The 20,206-nt window shown below is 41.4% G+C and overlaps 1 protein-coding gene across 7 annotated transcripts in view; it reads right to left on the bottom strand.

Moving 5' to 3' along the window:
- Nucleotides 1-16,394: 16,394 nt before the first annotated feature.
- The window catches only part of MED13L (mediator complex subunit 13L), a 446,607-nt gene continuing 442,795 nt past the window's right edge, over nt 16,395-20,206 (bottom strand). For all 7 annotated transcript variants that reach the window (XM_001365370.4, XM_007489989.3, XM_007489988.3 and 4 more), the window contains one exon: nt 16,395-19,229. In XM_001365370.4, the coding sequence (XP_001365407.2) occupies nt 19,097-19,229 (133 nt within the window). In that variant the 3' untranslated portion in view covers nt 16,395-19,096. The remainder of the gene's footprint in view (nt 19,230-20,206) is intronic.

Below are 20,206 nucleotides of genomic sequence, written 5' to 3'. Positions count from 1 at the left end.
CTGGTGGACAAGCTGGGAGATCTTCGAACCTTTTCCGGTTAGCCTTGGCCTAAACCCTTAAAACGATGGGATTCCCAAGAACGATCATTCCAGACGCCGGTGAAAACAGAGACCAGGAATGAAGAGGACGGGGAAGGGGCTTCCTCAGCCACCTTTATGGCATTCCTGCGAAGACGTGGGAGACAGAGTTAGCGCAGGACTTAATAAGATAGAATAGAACAGAACAGAACAGAACAGAACAGAACAGAACAGAACAGAACAGAACAGAACAGAATAGAACAGAATGGATTGGAATGGAACAGAACAGACTAGAACAGAACAGAACGGAATGGAATGGAACAGAACAGACTAGAATAGAACAGAACGGAATGGAATGGAACAGAACAGACTAGAATAGAACAGAACAAAATGGAATGGAATGGAACAGAACAGACTAGAACAGAACAGAACGGAATGGAATGGAACAGACCAGACCAGAATAGAACAGAACAAAATGGAATGGAATGAAACAGAACAGACTAGAACAAAACAGAACGGAATGGAATGGAACAGAACAGACTAGAATAGAACAGAACAGAACGGAATGGAATGAAACAGAACAGACTAGAACAGAACAGAACAGACTAGAATAGAACAGAACAGAACAGAATGGAATGAAACAGAACAGACTAGAACAGAACAGAACAGACTAGAATAGAACAGAACAGAACAGAATGGAATGGAACAGAACAGACTAGAACAGAACAGAATGGAATGGAACAGAACAGACTAGAACAGAACAGAATGGAATGAAACAGAACAGACTAGAACAGAACAGAACAGAATGGAATGGAACAGAACAGACTAGAACAGAACAGAATGGAATGGAACAGAACAGACTAGAACAGAACAGAACAGAATGGAATGGAACAGAACAGACTAGAACAGAACAGAACAGAATGGAATGGAACAGAACAGACTAGAACAGAACAGAACAGACTAGAATAGAACAGAACAGAACAGAATGGAATGAAACAGAACAGACTAGAACAGAACAGAATGGAATGGAATGGAACAGAACAGACTAGAATAGAACAGAACAAAACAGAATGGAATGAAACAGAACAGACTAGAACAGAACAGAACAGAATGGAATGGAACAGAACAGACTAGAACAGAACAGAACAGACTAGAACAGAACAGAATGGAATGGAACAGAACAGACTAGAACAGAACAGAATGGAATGGAACAGAACAGACTAGAACAGAACAGAACAGAATGGAATGGAACAGAACAGACTAGAACAGAACAGAACGGAATGGAATGGAACAGAACAGACTAGAATAGAACAGAACAGAACAGAATGGAATGAAACAGAACAGACTAGAACAGAACAGAACAGACTAGAATAGAACAGAACAGAACAGAATGGAATGAAACAGAACAGACTAGAACAGAACAGAATGGAATGGAACAGAACAGACTAGAACAGAACAGAATGGAATGGAACAGAACAGACTAGAACAGAACAGAATGGAATGGAACAGAACAGACTAGAACAGAACAGAATGGAATGGAACAGAACAGACTAGAACAGAACAGAATGGAATGGAACAGAACAGACTAGAACAGAACAGAACAGAATGGAATGGAACAGAACAGACTAGAACAGAACAGAACAGAATGGAATGGAACAGAACAGACTAGAACAGAACAGAACAGACTAGAATAGAACAGAACAGAACAGAATGGAATGAAACAGAACAGACTAGAACAGAACAGAATGGAATGGAATGGAACAGAACAGACTAGAATAGAACAGAACAAAACAGAATGGAATGAAACAGAACAGACTAGAACAGAACAGAACAGAATGGAATGGAACAGAACAGACTAGAACAGAACAGAACAGACTAGAACAGAACAGAATGGAATGGAACAGAACAGACTAGAACAGAACAGAATGGAATGGAACAGAACAGACTAGAACAGAACAGAACAGAATGGAATGGAACAGAACAGACTAGAACAGAACAGAACGGAATGGAATGGAACAGAACAGACTAGAATAGAACAGAACAGAACAGAATGGAATGAAACAGAACAGACTAGAACAGAACAGAACAGACTAGAATAGAACAGAACAGAACAGAATGGAATGAAACAGAACAGACTAGAACAGAACAGAATGGAATGGAACAGAACAGACTAGAACAGAACAGAATGGAATGGAACAGAACAGACTAGAACAGAACAGAACAGAATGGAATGGAACAGAACAGACTAGAACAGAACAGAACGGAATGGAATGGAACAGAACAGAACAGACTAGAATAGAATAGAACAGAACAGAATGAAATGGAATGGAACAGAACATACTAGAATAGAACAGAAAAGAAGGGAATGGAATGAAATGGAATAGACTAGAATAGAACAGAACAGAACAGAACAGAATAGATTAGAATAGTCCAATAATGTGTTGTTGGATTACAATATATTAGAGCATTACTCTTTTTTACTGGTTGTTTTGTTCTTATTTAGTCATATTTGACTCTCCCTGACCCTATTTGGTATTTTCTTGGCAGAGATGCTGAAGTAGTTTGCCATTTCCTTCTCCAGTTCTTTTTACAAATGAGCAACCGAGGCCAACAGGGTTAAGTGACTTGCTCAAGATCACACAGCTAATAAGTGAGACTAGATTTGAACTTATGAAGACATGTCTTCTTGATTCCAAGCCCAGTGCTCTATCCACTACAGTGAATAGACCCTTGGCAAGTCAGTTAACCCTATTTGCTTCGGTTCCTCATCTGTCAAATGAGGTGGAGAAAGAAATGGAAACCATACCAGTATCCTTGCCAAGAAAACTCAGAATGAGGCTGTGAAGAGTCAAACATGACTGAACAACAACAAAATCCCATTCTCTCACAGCATTAGTCTATTCTGTTCTCTATTCATGCATCTATTCATGGTGGGGCAGCCAATAAAAAAGACAAGAGTCAGGAGATGGAGCATCTTGTGAAAGGACTGGCAAGGAGCTCAGTGTCACTGAATCCCAAAGGACAGGGCAGGAGAATGGCTGAGTTGGGGTTCCAACCCAGACCCTCTTACTCCAAACCCAGTGAGTCTTTCCATGACATCCAGCCTCCTGGGCTTTCCAACACACTCAGCATCAACCTCTAACGTTAGTCAGTCAAGTTAACTAATACCGAGCCCCCGCCATTTTGAGAGACACTGGGCTAGATGCAGCAATGATCTAAACCAGGTAAAAGCATGGTGTCTGTGCTTATGGAACTTACAGTGGAATGGCTATTGAAGCACCAGCTGTCATGTTTTAAACCATGATTTGAGGGCACTGTACTTTTGGAGGATTCTGGGAGAGGAGCCAGAAGAGGGACATTCACTTTTCCTTCTGGAGCCGTCCCAGTGGGGAGAGTTGAGTGATGCCACTGGTCTCTGGGTGCTGCTCCCTTACTCCTTCTGAGACCTGGATGGACTCTGGCTGATGTTCATGCTGATGAGGCGCCAGAAAGCCTTCATAAAGCACAAAACGATGCTTGTGTTGAAGCAAATGAAAGCATTACCTGCTCGACTTCTGGGCCATTATTTCTCCTTTCTTCTTGGAAGGGGAAAGAATTAAGAGAGTAAGTGAGGGCCAGGATGGCAGTAGTTGTTGACTTCTTATCCTAATGAACGGTCCATACCTCACTGTGATTGCTCACTGTCCCTTAATTGCTATTATATTCTTCCCCGTTTTATAGAAAAGAAAACTTGGTGGTCACTAATTTTTGCCTTTGTAATTAATGTGACATGGGTAGATATTTGGTTTCAGTTTCCCCAAATCTAATACCCAGGCCACATTAATCACAAACGGGACAGTGAATAGATAGATAATGAGACCCAGGGTCAAGAAAACCTGAATTCAAATCCAGTCTCAGATGTTTGTTAGTTGTGTGACTTCAGGGCAGTCACTTAATTTCCATCTGCCTCAGTTTCTTCATCAGCAAAGTGGGATAATAACACCCACTTACCAGGATTGTTATAAGGATAATAGAAGATAATATTTGTAAAATGCTTAGCAAAGAGGCAGCTAGGTGGCTCAATAGGTAGAAAGGTAGGCCTGAAAAAAGGAAGGCCTGGATTCCAATCTGGCCTCAGATACTTCCTATCTGTGTGACAGACCCTACGCAAGTCACTTAACCCCCATTGCCTAACCTTCAGCACTCTTCTGCCTTGGAACTGTTACTTAGTATTGATTCTAAGACAGAAGGTAAGGATTTTTTTTAATGCTTAGCAAAACTTAAGATGCTCCATAAATGTTATATTTCGGTAAAGGGATGCTTCAGCTAAACTGGGGCTTAGGGAAGAAAGAGGAATAAGCAGTGAGTCCATTTGGAAGTCATAAACTCAGTGGCAGCCTACTGAAATAATGCCCCTAGGCAAGCACAAATGTCTATAACCAGCATAGGCGAGAGTCTGTAGAAAGAGGTTAATAACATAAGTGTAAATTGGTCACTAGATGGAGTAGAAATGAAGCCCTTAAGGCAAAAGTCAGCTCAAGCCCAGGAAATGGAGATCTGTGTTACCAGCCAGACACTGCATGAGTCTTTTTAAAGACAGACTCTCCACCAACAAGCTACATAGGGCAACACTTCAGGAAGGAGCCTACCTTTGCCCTGCAAGCATTGCATATGGTAACCCGCGCACACATTACTGGTGGGCATCTCCATCGATTCCTTCCATGTAAGAGTCTCCCTCATTCAAACATCCTAGGGATGAGAAGATACCTTTTACCCCCATAATTTGAGGAATCTATAGGATCCCAGAATTTAAAGCTGGAAGGAACCTTGGAAACCATATATTCCATGCCTTTTGCTCTATACTTGAGAGACACTGAAACCTAGAGAGATTAAATAACTTCCCTGACGTCACATAAACACTAATTTGAGGTCTTCTGACCCCAAATTCATTAATATTGTTGCTTCCCGTGCTAGTAAAGACTAGAACTAGAACTAGACTAGAACTACTTCATCTGGTATGATTCTGTCTAGATCTCTCCAGAAGTCTTCCCTATACAAAAATAACTGGTACCAAAATGTGGAAAAGCTTGGAGAATGGAGATCTCTCAGGGAACAATTGCTGGGTTTTGATGACTTTCAAAAGACTGAAAAATTCTTACTCTAGGACCAGTAGGCAGCTAAAGAGACCTCTCCCTGCTCACCCTACCAGTCCCAAGTTGGGTTAGAACAAAGAACAGGGTCACCCAGGTGGTTAATGCCATTATACTTAATATTTTTTTTGGACTCTACTTTCAGGTCAGAAGCTTGAGTCTTTCTTTCAATGATGTCACTTTAGCATACACTTTGTTGTTTTTGTTCAATCATTTTTCAGTCATGTTCAACACTTCATGGCTCCATTTCAGATTTACTTGGCAGAGATACTGAAGTGGTTTGCCTTTTCCTTCTTCAGTTCATTTTACAGATAAGGAAATAGAGGCAAACAGGGTTCAGTGACTTGCCCAGGGACACACAGCTAGTAAGCATCTGAGACCAGTTTGAATTTCATATGATGACTCCTTGGCTCTAGATCAAGTGCTGTATCTGCTGTGCCATCTAGATGCCTCAACAATGTCATCACTCTCATTCAGTTAACTGTGGTAGCTCCCTATTACCTCCAGGATAGAATATAAACTTCTCTGGCACTGAAAGTTCTACAAAAGTTGACTCCTCCTTACCTTGTCAATCTCCTTACATAATACTCCCTTCCATGCATCCCACTGTCCAATAGCATTGGCCTATTCACTGATCCTTGACCAAGAAGCTTTATCTCCCACATCTGTGCCTTTCCAGTAAGTGGTTGTTCCTCCATACCTAGAATGGTTTCCCTACTCATTTCCCCCAGCCTTCCTTCAAGCCTCTGCTCAAATCCCAATGCCCAATGCATTGCTTCATTTAAAAGACGGTTTTAAAAAATGGTCCTCATAGTAGCTAGGTATTGTAGTGGATTGAGAACCAGGCATGAAGACAGGAAGACCTGTGTTCAAATTTGACCCCAGACACTTCTTAAACTGTGTGACCCTGGAAAAGTCACTTAACCCTGATGACCTGGCTCTTACCTCTCTTTTGCCTTGGTTCATACTATGACAAGAAGATAGAAGTTAAAAAAGAAAAAAAGAAAAGAAAAACTATAAGCTCCTTGAGGTAGACACCGTGTTTCTGCCTTTCTTTCTAGTTTCATGGCACCAGCACTTAGTACAGTGCCTGGTACACATAAGCTCTTTAAACCCCTGCTGACAGTTGGTCTGGGGACACTGAGACTGTTCATGGTTTCATCCAGAGGTCGCTTCGGGGAGTGGGATGGATCCTTCTCCCCAAGTTGTCTGCCTGGGCAGCCTCAGGAAAACTCCTGCAGAACGCTCCCCTTCCAGCCCCCAAGCCAGATGCCCCAGTGCCACTGGCTCAAGGAAGCTGGCTGTGTGGGGCTTTCAGACTGCTTCTTCAAAGGTCAAAGGCACCTCAAGTCCCAAGTCAAACAATGACTCAGTCCTACCTTGGGGCATTCAGTGTTTGTGCTGGCACAGGCAGAGTCTGCAAAGAAGCTACCACATTTGTTCTTGGTGTGAACCCTTCAAGGCCCCTACACAGCCTAGTGGAAGGATGAGGGGGACAGGGAGAGGGACAGCTCCCCCCATGCCACTGTTTATAAATGTCGGTAAGATATGTGAGGGAAAGGGAAGAGGTGGCACTGTCTAAATACAAAGTTGATGGGGCAGCTAGGTGGCTCAAAGGATAGAGAGCCAGGGGAAGGAAGAAGGAAGGAAGGAAGGAAGGAAGGAAGGAAGGAAGGAAGGAAGGAAGGAAGGAAGGAAGGAAGGAAGGAAGGAAGGAAGGAAGGAAGGAAGGAAGGAAGGAAGGAAGGAAGGAAGGAAGGAAGGAAGGAAGGAAGGAAGGAAGGAAGGAAGGAAGGAAGGAAGGAAGGAAGGAAGGAAGGAAGGAAGGAAGGAAGGAAGGAAGGAAGGAAGGAAGGAAGGAAGGAAGGAAGGAAGGAAGGAAGGAAGGAAGGAAGGAAGGAAGGAAGCTCATGAGAGAACCACCATCTACCAGGGTTGCTCCTTCCCACCACCCACATGGGTTAAGATAGCTTCACCCCTAAGCCTATATTCGTGCAAAGTATTCTTCCAATATGATCTCATTCCACACTGAAGCTCAGTCAAATAGAAAAGCTGAGTGAATGGGAGACCCTCAGAAAAGCCCCCAGAATCAGGAAGGCCAATGTAGCTGAAACAGAAGCAGGAGCCCAAAGGAATAACTAGAAAATCATTGTCCAGGAGTAAAAAGGAAAGCGATGGGTTTGGCGGATGTATAAAGGAGGAAACACATCAGAGGTTGACTCAGACACAGACAGATCACGGAGAATTTGCTCTTTCGTGGAATTGTGCCCAATGGCTTCTCAGTACCACAAGAAACAAAGCTGGGCAGCAAATAGAATTCCCGGAACCCCAAGCAGGAAGAATCTCCACATTCATTTGAACTGAGATGTCACAGGCCAGTTTAGACAAATGAAAAAAATATTTTTCATTCTCTTCAATAGGTGATACATCTCTTTTCAGAAAACATTCGATGAAGATCATAGGATTTCAAACTAGAAGGGGATGTAAAAAAGTAGCTCTATCCCCTAATTTTACAGATCTGGGAAATGAGGTTCAAGGAGGTTAATGACTGATCCATTTAGAGGCAGCTAAATGGTGGCACCATGGGGCAGCAGAAGGCATTTGACTTAGAGTTGGAAAAATCTGAGTGCAAATTCCACCTCAGACATTTCTTGGCTGGGTGATTTTGAGCAAGTCACCTAACCTCTCCTGCCTCAGTTTCCTTATTTATAAAATGGAGATAATAATAGCACCTACCTTCCAGTATCATTCTGAGGACAAAGAGAAACAAAATTTATGAAATGCTTTACAATCCTTAAAGCACTCTATGAATATCATCTGTTATTATTACCCAATTTTCACATTTTCCTTTTTTAAAAAAGAGTAAAGAAAGTAGAAAGAGAATTAAAGTGTAAAAACAGGGGCCTTCCTTACACAATCTAAAAATTCTAGTTGAAGACAAAAATGCACATTTAAGAATCAAGAAGGCCTTAAGGAATTTCTGGATTAAAAATCCACATTTAAAAAACAAAAGAAAGCCACCCTTGGGGTCCAGCTGTAGAAGCAAACTAAGAGCTAAGTGCCTAGAATAAGATGCTTCTCAACTATGATTAGTTACTTTCTGCCATACCACAAGATCTTCCACCTGGTGATAACAATATGGCATCAGTAAAATTACTAAACTATATAGTTGGATGGGATTTGGAAGGAAGGTGAAAAAAATGCACACAATTAAAGAAACAGGATTATGTGATTAAAATGATGTTACATATAATAAATGTAGGGTAGGGGGGAAGTTGGGATATAAACCAGATGAAAGTTCCTCTCTTAGACAAAAGTGTGTATGAGTAGGGTGGGGAAGATATGAAGTTTTAGAAATATGTAGACTTTTTTTAAAAGCCTAATGTTCTGTCCTAGATTCAGTACTAAGTATTGGTTCCAACACAGAAGAGTGGTAAGGGCTAGGCAATGGGGGTTACATGACTTGCCCAAGGTCACACAGCTAAAAAGTGTCTGAGGTCAGATTGGAACCCAGGACCTTCCATCTCCAGGGTTGCCTCTCTATCCACTGAGCCACTCAGCTACCCCCAAATTTAGACTTAATATGACAAAGTTTAGAGATTACATTAAGAGTTCTTTCATGTCAGTTTGCCTCATGAATAGAAACACCAAAATAAAATTTAAATTTTTTTAAATTTCCTTTTGGGAAAATGAATAACAATTTCATAAAGAATGGTAGAATAGTCAAATGTAATTGTCAATGGATTGAATATTCTCATAAAAAGAAAAAGGATCATGGGAGAGGTTTTTAAAAAATGTAATTTAAAAATATGTTCCCTTTAGGAAATGGAGCAAAAGGAAAAAAAGTTAAATGGAAAGGCTTCATAGCTAGAGACAGGAAAATCTGGAGTGGTGATGAGATCTGACAAAACTGAATGGCACAATGGATAGAACTAGTAGAGTGACCTACGCAACTATTAAGACTTTAAGTTAGAGTGGTAGGGGGAGGTCCTTGCTGGGAGCTCTCTATATATAGATGAAAATATAGGTCAAATAAAAACAAAAATAACAACAATTAATTGGGTTATCACAAAGCAATCATAAATAATGTCAAAGAGGCAGCTGGGTAGCTCAGTGGATTGAGAGCCAGGCCTAGAGACGGGAGGTCCTGGGTTCAAATCTGGCTTCAGACACTTCCTAGCTGTGTGACCCTGGGCAAGTCACTTGACCTCCATTGCCTAGCCCTTACCACTCTTCTGCCTTGGAGCCAATACACAGTATGGATTCCAAGATGGAAGGTGAGGGTTTAAAAAAAATTAAAAATTAAAAAAAAGAAATAGAGATCACTCCAAATTCTAGACAGAAAATTTAAATTTAATGTTTATTAACTATAAAATAAAACTAGACATCTGATGGAAAAAAACACTGCCTTTGCTTTCAGAGGAGTGAGGTTTAGATGCTAGCTCTGATATTTATGACCCTTTTGTGATGGGAGAGTTCCTTCACTGTCTATCTAGAGCCTCAACTTCCTTATTTAAAATGAGATTGAGCTAGACCAATGGTGTAAAACACAAATAGGAATAGATGCTTTCCAGTCCCACGTAGAAGACTGTATTTTTATTTATTTTATTGAACATTTCCCAATTACATTTTAATCTGTCTCAGGTACTACTCAGGAGTTTTTTTAAGCTGGACGGTCAATGAGGACCCTTCCCATTTTTAACTGATGCGTGGATATAAATAAGCATAACATGATCAAAAGGTACAATTATCCCCGAAAGCTTAAAATGACTTCTTGAATAACTGTCTGCCTCAATTCCCTGCCAAGAAAATCCCAAATGGGGTCACCAAGAGTTGGACACAATTGAAATGACTGCACAACAAAAACTGAATGAGTCACAGACTAAAGAAGATAGGATAAAGGCAATAATGAACTTTGTGGGATTCAGCCAAGTAAATACTCAGAGATGAGTTAATAGAGAGAAATGTCTATATTGAGAAGAGAAAGAAAGCGAGATCTGGGTTGGTTCTGAGGATAGATTCATTAGGAAATCAGAAAAGGGAAGATGAAAAAATTCTCATCAGAAATGACAAAAGGGGAAATAGAGGCTCAGAGGATAAAATGTCCCACGAATGTCTTGAGTATTCCTTTGTGATGATTGGTCCAAGAGGCAGCTCTGACATGGAACAGTCAACTCTTCTCTCTCCACAATCATTCATCAAGGATGGATTAAGAGAGGTGGGATGGTGGGATGGCGCCATCCTCAAAGCCAGGAGTTTCCCAGTGCTCTAGGTAACAAAAATAATAATAGCCAGCATCTCTATAGCAGCGACTATGTGCCAGGCACTGTGTTAAGCACCTTCCAGATAGGGTTATCTCATTTGATGGGTTACAACTAACCTGGGAGACGAGTGCTATTATTATCCCTCTTTTGCAATCTCTGTTTGCAGTCTCTTGCATAATCTATATATTGCAGAGAAGGTGAAGACTGGTTTTGGTGGGAGAATTTTCTAAACCAATAAATCACAAATCCTGTCCTTATCCCTGTCCCCATGAGTCCCAAACAGTGGAACTGAAGTCAAGAAGATCTGCATTGGAAATTCTCCTCAAACTCTTACTAGCCGTGTGACCCTGGGGAAGTCACTTAACCCTGTTTGCCTCAGTTTCCTCATTTGTAAAATGAGTCAGAGAAGGAAATGGCAAACCACTTCCAATATTTCTGCCAAGAAAACACCAAATGGAGTCCCAAAGAGTCTGAAATGACTGAACAAATGGGGATAACAGAATTTCTTTATAGGGTTGTGGTGTGTGTAAATTTTTTTTAAACTTTAGCTATATAATGCTAACTCTTATCAAGGAAAACAACATAGACATCTATAAATCGATGCAAAACAAATGTATGAATACAAGTTAAATGACCTGAATGCTTCCCATTTTCAAGGGCCAGCGCAAGTCTCACTCCCTCCTGAAGCAGGATCTCTCCCTCCACTGACTCAAATTTGATTATCTAAATATTATTTAAGTCATCCCTTGTCTTGTTCTTCCAGCAAAGACTAGAGAATGGAAAGATTAATCCTTTCTAGAGCTCTTATCATGTACCTCTGCTATATCTAATTTATTATCTAATTTATGAATTCCTTGGAGACAAAGATCAGATCTTTTTTATCAGCAGGGATTTTATTGAAGGGATTTCTATTTCTATAATCCCAAGTAATCCTGCTCACTCTGTTGATTATTTCTAAATTATCTTGGCACAGCTGTTTGCATGTTACCTTCCCTATTCGATTGCAGGCTTCTGGAGGGCAAGGAGGGATCTTTGCCTTTTTTTTTGCATCCACAGCACTGGCCCATTAGTCTGTCACTGTCTAATGCAAGAGGTGAACCAGAGGGCTTCTAGATTTCCTTGTATCTCCATAATTCTATGATTCTCTCAGGTTCTTCTAATACTGAAATTCCCCGATTATTCTGAATCAGAGCTGGAACGGGCCATTGCACAGATGAGGACACTGAGAGCCAACGAGAGCAGAGCCTAGATTTCTTTCCTCTAAGTACAATACTATTTCCAATCTCAAAATATCTACAAGTTGCATCAGTTACTAAAATAAATTTTAAGTTAAAATTAATAAAATATACGATCAAAAAAATTAAATTAGGGAAAGGGCATCTCTTAGTAGTACTTGCAAGCCCAACAGGGAGTCGTTTAGCCTGGATGGGGAAAGCAGTGATGAACTGTTAGGAGAGGTGTCAATCCTTCTCAGACAGAGTGAGAGAAAGAGTACGGTGCCACTGTTAGAGGCGAAAATCCCAAGATAATGACGAAGGCATGAGACTGACCTACTTTGTTGAAAAGTAGTTTAAAGGGCCGTGTCTGATTGGAACTGGCTCCTTCTTCTTAGTCTCCTGATTGGTTCTCTAGATCTTGGAACAAGGTTTAAGCATGTCTTTCTGTCTTTCTCCTCCATAGTTCCTTCCAAGTCTTACTAGCTGTTTTGACTGTGAATGATCCAGCAAATGCTTAGTAAAGAACTTGGGTGGTTTTTGCTTCTCCTTCTTCCAGCCCCACCATAGGTGATACTGTTCTCCCTTTCTTGCAAATCAATTTTTCCTTCTCCATTTTTGGGGGGTTTCTTACCTCTTGATTTCCATCCAGAAGCAGAAATGTCCAAAATCTTTGTGAGACTCAGGAATCTGAGCTTCTAAAAATAAGCAACCAGGGGGGCAGCTGAGAGCCAAGTTCAGAAACGTGAGATCCTTGGGTCAAATCGGACCTCTGACATTTCCTAGCTGGGTGACCCTGGGCAAGTCACTTCACCCCAACTGTGAAGATTGGATTTGGTTCTTCCCTGATTGTAACAATGAAGGTACTTAGCTCTTCCTTTATTGTGAAGATTAAATTGTAATCCCCTATTTTTAGGTTTTAATATCCAAAGTGTAAGCCAAAGTAGATCTACCCATTTTAACCACAAAAAGTGTGAACTAACCACAAAAGGTGTGAACACCCATTTCATACATTGAGTGGAAGGTCTGTGACCCACCTGTGAAAGAGTGGACAGTCCTGGAGAGGAGCGTCTGCTGTGATTGGTAGACATAAAATTTAGGGGAGGTGACACAAGAAAAAAAGGTCTTTAAATAGTGGAAACAGAGACACACAGAGATCGTCAGTCACTTGGGCTTGGCCTGGAATCATCAGTCCTTTGGACTTGAAGTGAAGACAGTCACTCGGAGCTGGAGTAAAGAGAGACACTTGAGGAGAGACTAGAAGACAGACACTCAGACTTGGAGTGAAGACACTTGGCTGCGGAACTGGACCCCTGGAGGAGCTCAAGCAGGGGACCTCAGACTGCTTTCTTTTTAGATGGTCACTGTGGTGAGTGTAAAGGCTGACTTCCTTCCTTGCCCTTTCTGGAGGTGTGAACCTCCAAGAAAGGCCCATCGTCTTGTGACTCCTTTCTCCTGACTGGTGCCTTAGAATTTCTAACTGGTTAAGAGGAAGCCTGAGCTTTCTCTCTCTATATCTCTCTCTCTCCCCTTTTCTCTCTTCCTTAATATCTTCCCTCTATTGTAAAAATAAACTACCATAAATTCCATTTACTTGAGTAATTCATTTTGAGATTTAGAAATTAAATCCCTGGTGATCACCAATTAAATAATTCAGTCAAACCATATAAATTTAACATCACTGCCTAGCCCTCACGGCTCTTCTGCCTTGGAACTGATACACAGAATTGATTCCAAGATGGTAAAAGAAGATGGGAGAGAATCATCATTTATCATCAGGAACATTGATAAATTCAGCCCTTGTCACAGGAGGTGCCCAAGGTATCTCTAAAGGCGACGAGCATTTTGTGTTCCCAAAGCCAATGTGATAACGCTGATGGCATTTTATTAGTATTAATGACACAGAATGATGTCTACTAGAGTGATCTGTATTAAAGGGGAGATGAAGAAGAGAGTCATTTACCAGGGAGATAACGTGTGATAAATGGAAGTGACACCTCAACAGGCTCTGAGATCAGAGGAAATGAGAAAAGAAGATAATCTTCCCTGCTTCTCAATTTGTTTTACATCTGAGGTAAAAGAGTGGTTGGGATTTGCATCCTACCTTCTGGCAGGAGGTCCAGGAGGTTTCCTTGATGCTGTGAATATAGAGAAAGAAATTACTTTAGGCAACATTTCAAAGAAGATCTGGATCCCATTTGTGATGTCCAGTGCTAGGGACCTTCCCATGATATGCCTGGGGAGAGGTTATTATTAAGAATAAATGCAGCAGGAGGCAGCTGGGTAGCTCAGTGGATTGAGGCAAGCCTAGAGACAGAGGTCCTGGGTTCCAATTTGACCTCACACACTTCCTAGCTGGGTGACCCTGGGCAAGTCCTTTAACCCCCATTATCTAGAGTATAATTAGAATCTGCTCCCCAGGACTCTAAATCACAGCATCCTACTTTCGCTCTCACCATTACATTGTGTGTGCTCCCGTCCCTCTCTTTCTTCTCCCCTGATGGCGCTGGGAAGGCAGGCTTCATGCCATGCAGGGGAATCTACTTTTTGTTAGATAGTTAGGTTTGAACTTCTATTTCTTTTAGTTTAATTTCTTACTACTTCAAGTACTCCTAATTCTGTGCCTTCCTCAACTTGGGGTCCATAAGGGATGCTGGGAGCTTATCCACCTGAGCACCAGCTTCGAGGAGCCGGAAGTCCTAATTAGTGGCTACTTTCCAATCACGTGACAGGAAGCCATGGCAGCAGACATGCTGTTGAAGGACAGCTGCGGAGAGGGAGGGAGCCGGAGCCCTGGCCTTGGAGCTGGGCAGCAGCCACCGGCAGTGCCTGGTGAGTGGGGTCTCCCTGCTCCCCACCGAATCCACGTGCTTCCTTCCGTTTCCCATAGAATAGTGGGGGGGGGGGGGCGGGAGGGAATTGTACCTTTGGCTCCCTGAGATCCCTCACAATCTAGAGACCACCCTGCCAGGGGCCAGCAACTGGAATTGGAAGGATAAATTTTTTTTTCTTTTCAGCCGCAGTAACGCATGAAGATTAACTATTAGGAAAGGGAGGGGGGGCCCTACCTGAACTGGTGTAGGGCAGATTCCCCCAAATCCCCCGTCCTTTCTAGCAGCAAATACGGAAGTATCTTTCTAGATAGTGAGAGGCAGGGATGAGGGGGGCTTTGGGGTCACAGTTTCTATCCGAGTGAGTTTCAGGGTTTGCTTTACACAGTCAAGAGACTGGAATGATCTCAACGGAAGAGAATTGGTAGAGTAGAAATACTATTACTCTTGAGAAGGGGAGAGATTGAGAGAAAAACAGGTCCCTGAAAGTGCTTACTTCCATAACAAAGGTGTAGTTTTGTTCTAGGATATTAAATTATTATAGTTATTCAAATTAAATGTTAAAACACATTCCCTGTTCCCCAGGATTGAGGTGAGGTCATCATTTTTTTCAACCCTTGCCTTCTGTCTCAGAATCAATACTGTGTTTTGACTCTGAGGCAGAAGAGAATTGCCATTCACATCACTAGGAAGTGTCTGAGGTCACATTTGAACCCAGGACTTCTACCCACTGAGCCACCCAGCTGCCCCTTGTGAATTTAAAAACTATTCTACCTAATCAGACCATTCTTTAGAAGATCTGATTTAGCTATTTCCTGATCAGTAACAATGGAGATACTTGGAATAACAGAATCAGGTCTTGGAAACTCTATATTTCTCCTCCCTTGTTAGTTTAACAAGATTTGGAAGGTCTGCATCAAACTCAAGATTTAATTATCTAAGGAGATGGCCTTCAACAGACATATGCAGAAAAAAGGACAGACCTCTGGGCTGTCCTAAGTCAAGCTAAGCCATCATTGGTACAGATGAGACGCAGAAAGTGATGTAAAACTGTCTGTATAAGGCATGTCACTTCCTCTCTCCTCCTCTTTTCCTGGAGAGGCGACTCTGGCTGAGAGTGTGCTAGGCATTTCGACATCTTGGAGTGTTGGTGGTGAACCCTTGCCCTTTGCCCTTGAGCTGATTTGGGTTCGGGCATCTTAGCTGAGCCCCTTTGGAGGTCAGGCTGATTCTTCCCTCCTTCACACTCAAAACCTTACTTTCTAGATCTCCTAATCTTCCCGCCCAGTACTAGCCCCTTCCTTCTTCCTTCTTCTTAATCTCCTCCACTATATCAATTAAATCACCATAAAATTTCCAGCTGAGTTTGGGTGTTTCATTAGGATTTTATAAATAAGATCCTTGGCGACCAAATATAATTATTACATTCAGTCTCAACCATAATTTTAACCCTTACTCCCTGAGGTCATAGAAGTTTTTAAGGTAGAAGAGCTTCTGTAGGGATCTAAGAGTTTCTTCTCCTATTAGACAGGTTCAATGTCTTGGCTAAGGGCTAGACTAGAATCCATCTCCTTTTTCCCAGGCCAATTACAATCAAAATGGTAACTTGAACATCTAAAAATTGCCACAGAAAAGCAGAAAGGCCATTGGCTCTGGGGTCAGGGGATCTGGGTATGAATCTGACCTCCCAAGCTTGGTGCCTGATCAAGGTGGCCAGATCTCCCTGGGCTTCAGCCTTCCCCTCTGCAAAGCCTTGGATATGAGGTCCCTGGCCCTCTTTGGATGATGTGGAGAGAAGCCTGCCTGGGGCAGTAGGCACAGGCTTCAGAATGTCTAAACTAACCCAGCCCTCATTCAGGCCTAGATTGTTTTCTGAGTCTCTCTGTCACTTGTCCTAGGTAATGTGGTTAGAGAAGAAAAGAACGATGCACTCAAAAGTTTCAGTAATTCAATAATTTATTCATCTAAAAAAGTGTGTAAAAGTATATAGCTCTCATCCACAAGGTATATATGAATGACATTTAAAATGGAGGCCTTTTATTATTGTTTCTTTTTATCAAAGTCTTTTTAGTGTATTGTACCAGCGATATACTGTAGTTTTTTAAATGAACTTCACATATTTTTGTATTCTTTCAAATTGTCTGCTATATATAAAAGAAGCTCACTGCAAAATGCTTGAAGGAAAAAAAAAAGACAAAAATTCAGAACTTCCCAGAAATGTACAGCTTTTACATTTAAAAAAGGTTCTGAAATATACATACACGCATGCGGGACAATCCCCTCCCCCCCCTCGCCCCTCAGCTCAAACCACAGTAAGAGTTCTGATTTCTGCATGATCTCCAAAATTAGAAATTAAAAAATAAAATAAAATAAAATAACTTCTTCACTCTGTAGCAAATCCAGGGCTTGTACATTTCAGATTAATTCAGTAAAAAACTCACAAGTAAAATAATGCATATTTAAGGGAAATATTTTACAGACTTTCACACAGAAGTACATAATAAGATTTTTTAAAATCTATTGCCATTCATTTATTTTGCACAAAAACGTATAAATATGTCACCAGCTTTTCTTAACTTAAAAAACTTAAATAAAAACGACACCAGATGAAAACTACCCTTTGCTGCCTTTTTTAATAATTTTTTTGTGGGTTTTTTTTCCTTTTTGCTTAGAACTGGGTTTCTAGGGAAAAAAAGCCCCTGCATAAAAACAGCCCATTAAAAAAAAATTCAGATGAATTCTGGGAAAAAAACAACCCCAAAGTGGTAAAAGATTACAAATGTCTACTTTACAATTTGTCTTCTCACCAAGTTAAATTTTTATACAAGTTTACAATCTTCATATTTTTATGCGCTTCAAAAGGCCTTGAGAATTTTCCTTTCTGATTAAGAAAAAATAGCACTGCAATATTTTTTAAGTCAATTTTACACTGTACACATTAGATACAAATGGTTTGATATATCAGATATTTTTATCCTATACATTGCGGAGATGCCCCGCCCTCCCCCCCATTGCCCCACTGGTGGTTCAGAGAACAAAATTACCCATTTACATGGTTCCTTCTCTGCTTTCACATTCCCACCACACAAGACTTTTTTCTTTAATATAATTTGTTTTTAAACATTAGATTATTTCAAGAAAAATACTTTTAAAAAATCATAGTAATTCTTACACATTTTTTTGTTAACCAGAACATGAAAGTATTTTGGAAGAACTTTTAAAATTTGCATGATTCTCTCCACAGACTCCTAGATCTCACTACCTGATGCAAGTGCCCTGGCATTCCATGCCCCTGCCCATCAGTGACAAATGCCCCCCAGCAGCCACAATACAACCCCCTACAGCTCAGGAGAGCCAGGAATGAAGAGTCCTACAATGCTTCAATTACAGCCACTAACATTTCAAAAAGGCAATCATTTTACTCAACAAAGTCCCACCACAGTGGTTCAACTTCAAGTACTAATTTAATGACAAGTTTTCTTATTTCTTTGAAATAATATTCCTATGGTCCAGAAAGAATCCACTGTACTCAGACATGATTTTGAGTCAGCATTCCTTGGGATATGGACACAGCGGGTTTTCACTCTTTTTCAACATCGTTTTCAGAGCATCATCACCCCTTGGAAAGAAAACTTCAGCCCCAGCTCCAGAAAATGGCTGGACCTGGACGCTTGCCACCACAGCCCTGAATTGGAGTCTGCCTGTTTGTTACCTTTTAGTCAACCCTGGCCATTTTAATAGGAAGTAGGGTGGACATCGTTCAAGCCCAGTTTGCTTCTTGGCCAAATGTGCTGCATGGTTCTGAATGCGTTTCTTTTCAAACGTCATCTCCCTGATTTGTTTTTACCCCTCTTCTGGTTTTGAGGTCAGAGGACAGACAGGTGTGTAGACAAATAATCCCTATGGGGGGGGGGGCTCTTGTTTGGGTTTCATCTAGAGTACCTGGTCCTCACTCATTTAAAAACAAAAACAAAGACAACAACAATATGATTTAAAATAAATAGACAAAGTTAACACGTGCCAGACCATTCCCATCTACACAGACTGGGAAATCAACCAAAGCACTCATTCCAATTATTAAGGCGGCAGAAACATTTTTTGTTTGTTTTTTATGGTTTTTTTAATAACGTACTTGAGCTGGTCCTTATTTTCTAAAGCCCCACCTTATGGAGTTCAAACACTTACAGGCTACCTCTACCAATTCCCAGAGGACTTAGCCCTGAAGATCAAACTTGCCCTAATTTTTAAACAGAGACTTAAAACAGGGTCAGTCCTCTATGGAAAAGGACACCACATTCTCCATGTTTTCCTCCTTAAAAAAAAAAAGACCCCCACAAAACACAAACTTTCTGTTGACCAGTAGGACTAAGCCCTACACAACATTAACACTGACTGAATGTCACTGTGCCCGGGAGTTCCCAGGTCCTTGAGAGAAGCATCAGTGCGTCGTGTCACTCAGACCGAGATGAACACGGCAGAACTGACAAGTGCCTCTTGGGAAAGTGAAGCCCAACACAGGATCATGGAGGTTGGTCTGGAGAAAGGATTATGGGCCTTTTGCAGATTGTAGTTCATTTCTTGGATTGAGGCTTTGAGGAAAGAGGGAGGTCTGAGCCAGAAAGGAACAAGTGCTTTTCAAATTAAAGGATATTCATGATGGCGTTGTACAATTGAGTGAGCACCACAAAGTGGACGGGAAGGCAGGAAGTGCGATCCTGGGTGGCAGGATTACACGTGAGCCAGGACAGCGCGTTGTATTGTTCCAGAACAAACCTGTAGAGGAAGCACAATGTATGGGTGAGCAGCCAAAAGAAGGATGTTGTGGCTGGCGGCCTACATCTCTGCCTTCCAGCTGCTTGACCATTTGGGGGACAGTCTTTGCTCTTGACCGGGGGCCAAGCCCCTTCTTTCCTTAAGCTGACCACGGGTCCTCACTTTTTCCTTAACCTGGATCAAAGAAACAGACTCTCCACCCTTTAATTCTGCTTCTCTCTGAAGCTCACACTTCTGAATAGTCAATTTGAAAGGCTTCAGGCCAAAAGTAAGCAGGGTTAGGTGATGGCTTAACCTAACACTAATCTATCTGAGCCATGGAATTGTTAGCTGGCATTAAGGGGGAAAGCTGATTTCTGGGAATAACAGGCAAAAAGGATTCATTTTTTTTCCTGACGGTGGTGGAAGGAATCTACCTGCTATTGCAATGAATTGGAGTCAGAGAATTATAATGTGCCTATCTTCCTTTTCAATATACAAAGATTTATTTAAGCATATAATTTTTTTAATTTGTTTAGCTGTAAAGTAATTTAAATTTCAAACTGATTTTAAGAGTGAAATTTGGCTCTTTATATCAGATTGGGTTAAACCTATCCTCAATAGTCAGAGTCCCCTCCTTGTTGATGACAGAGACCAGTTTTTGAGAACAATGAACACAAACCACCTACAAACAAAAAAGACCATCATGCATCTATCTCATTGTGTTCATGAAATAACTGATTCGAGCTTCTCCCTTGTTTGGGCACTGTCTATGAAGCTTTGTACCCCTGAAGACTTCCCTGGGCTCAGGGTGGTCTAGTGGAGCAACAGCTAACCCCTCTGCCTTTGGTCAGCCGCATGAAGGCAAGGCTGGGACTCAATGGTCCCAAGTTCCCTTGTTCAACGCCCTTTCCATTCTCCCTAAATCACAGAATTTGACAGCATCCTGAAATAGCAACAGAGCCAAGTGAGTCAGTGGAGCTTGATGTCTGGGCCAG

Source organism: Monodelphis domestica, chromosome 3, assembly GCF_027887165.1.
Source record: "Monodelphis domestica isolate mMonDom1 chromosome 3, mMonDom1.pri, whole genome shotgun sequence".
In the NCBI taxonomy this organism is placed as follows: Eukaryota; Metazoa; Chordata; class Mammalia; order Didelphimorphia; family Didelphidae; genus Monodelphis; species Monodelphis domestica.
This window is presented reverse-complemented; position numbering and strand designations above follow the sequence as displayed.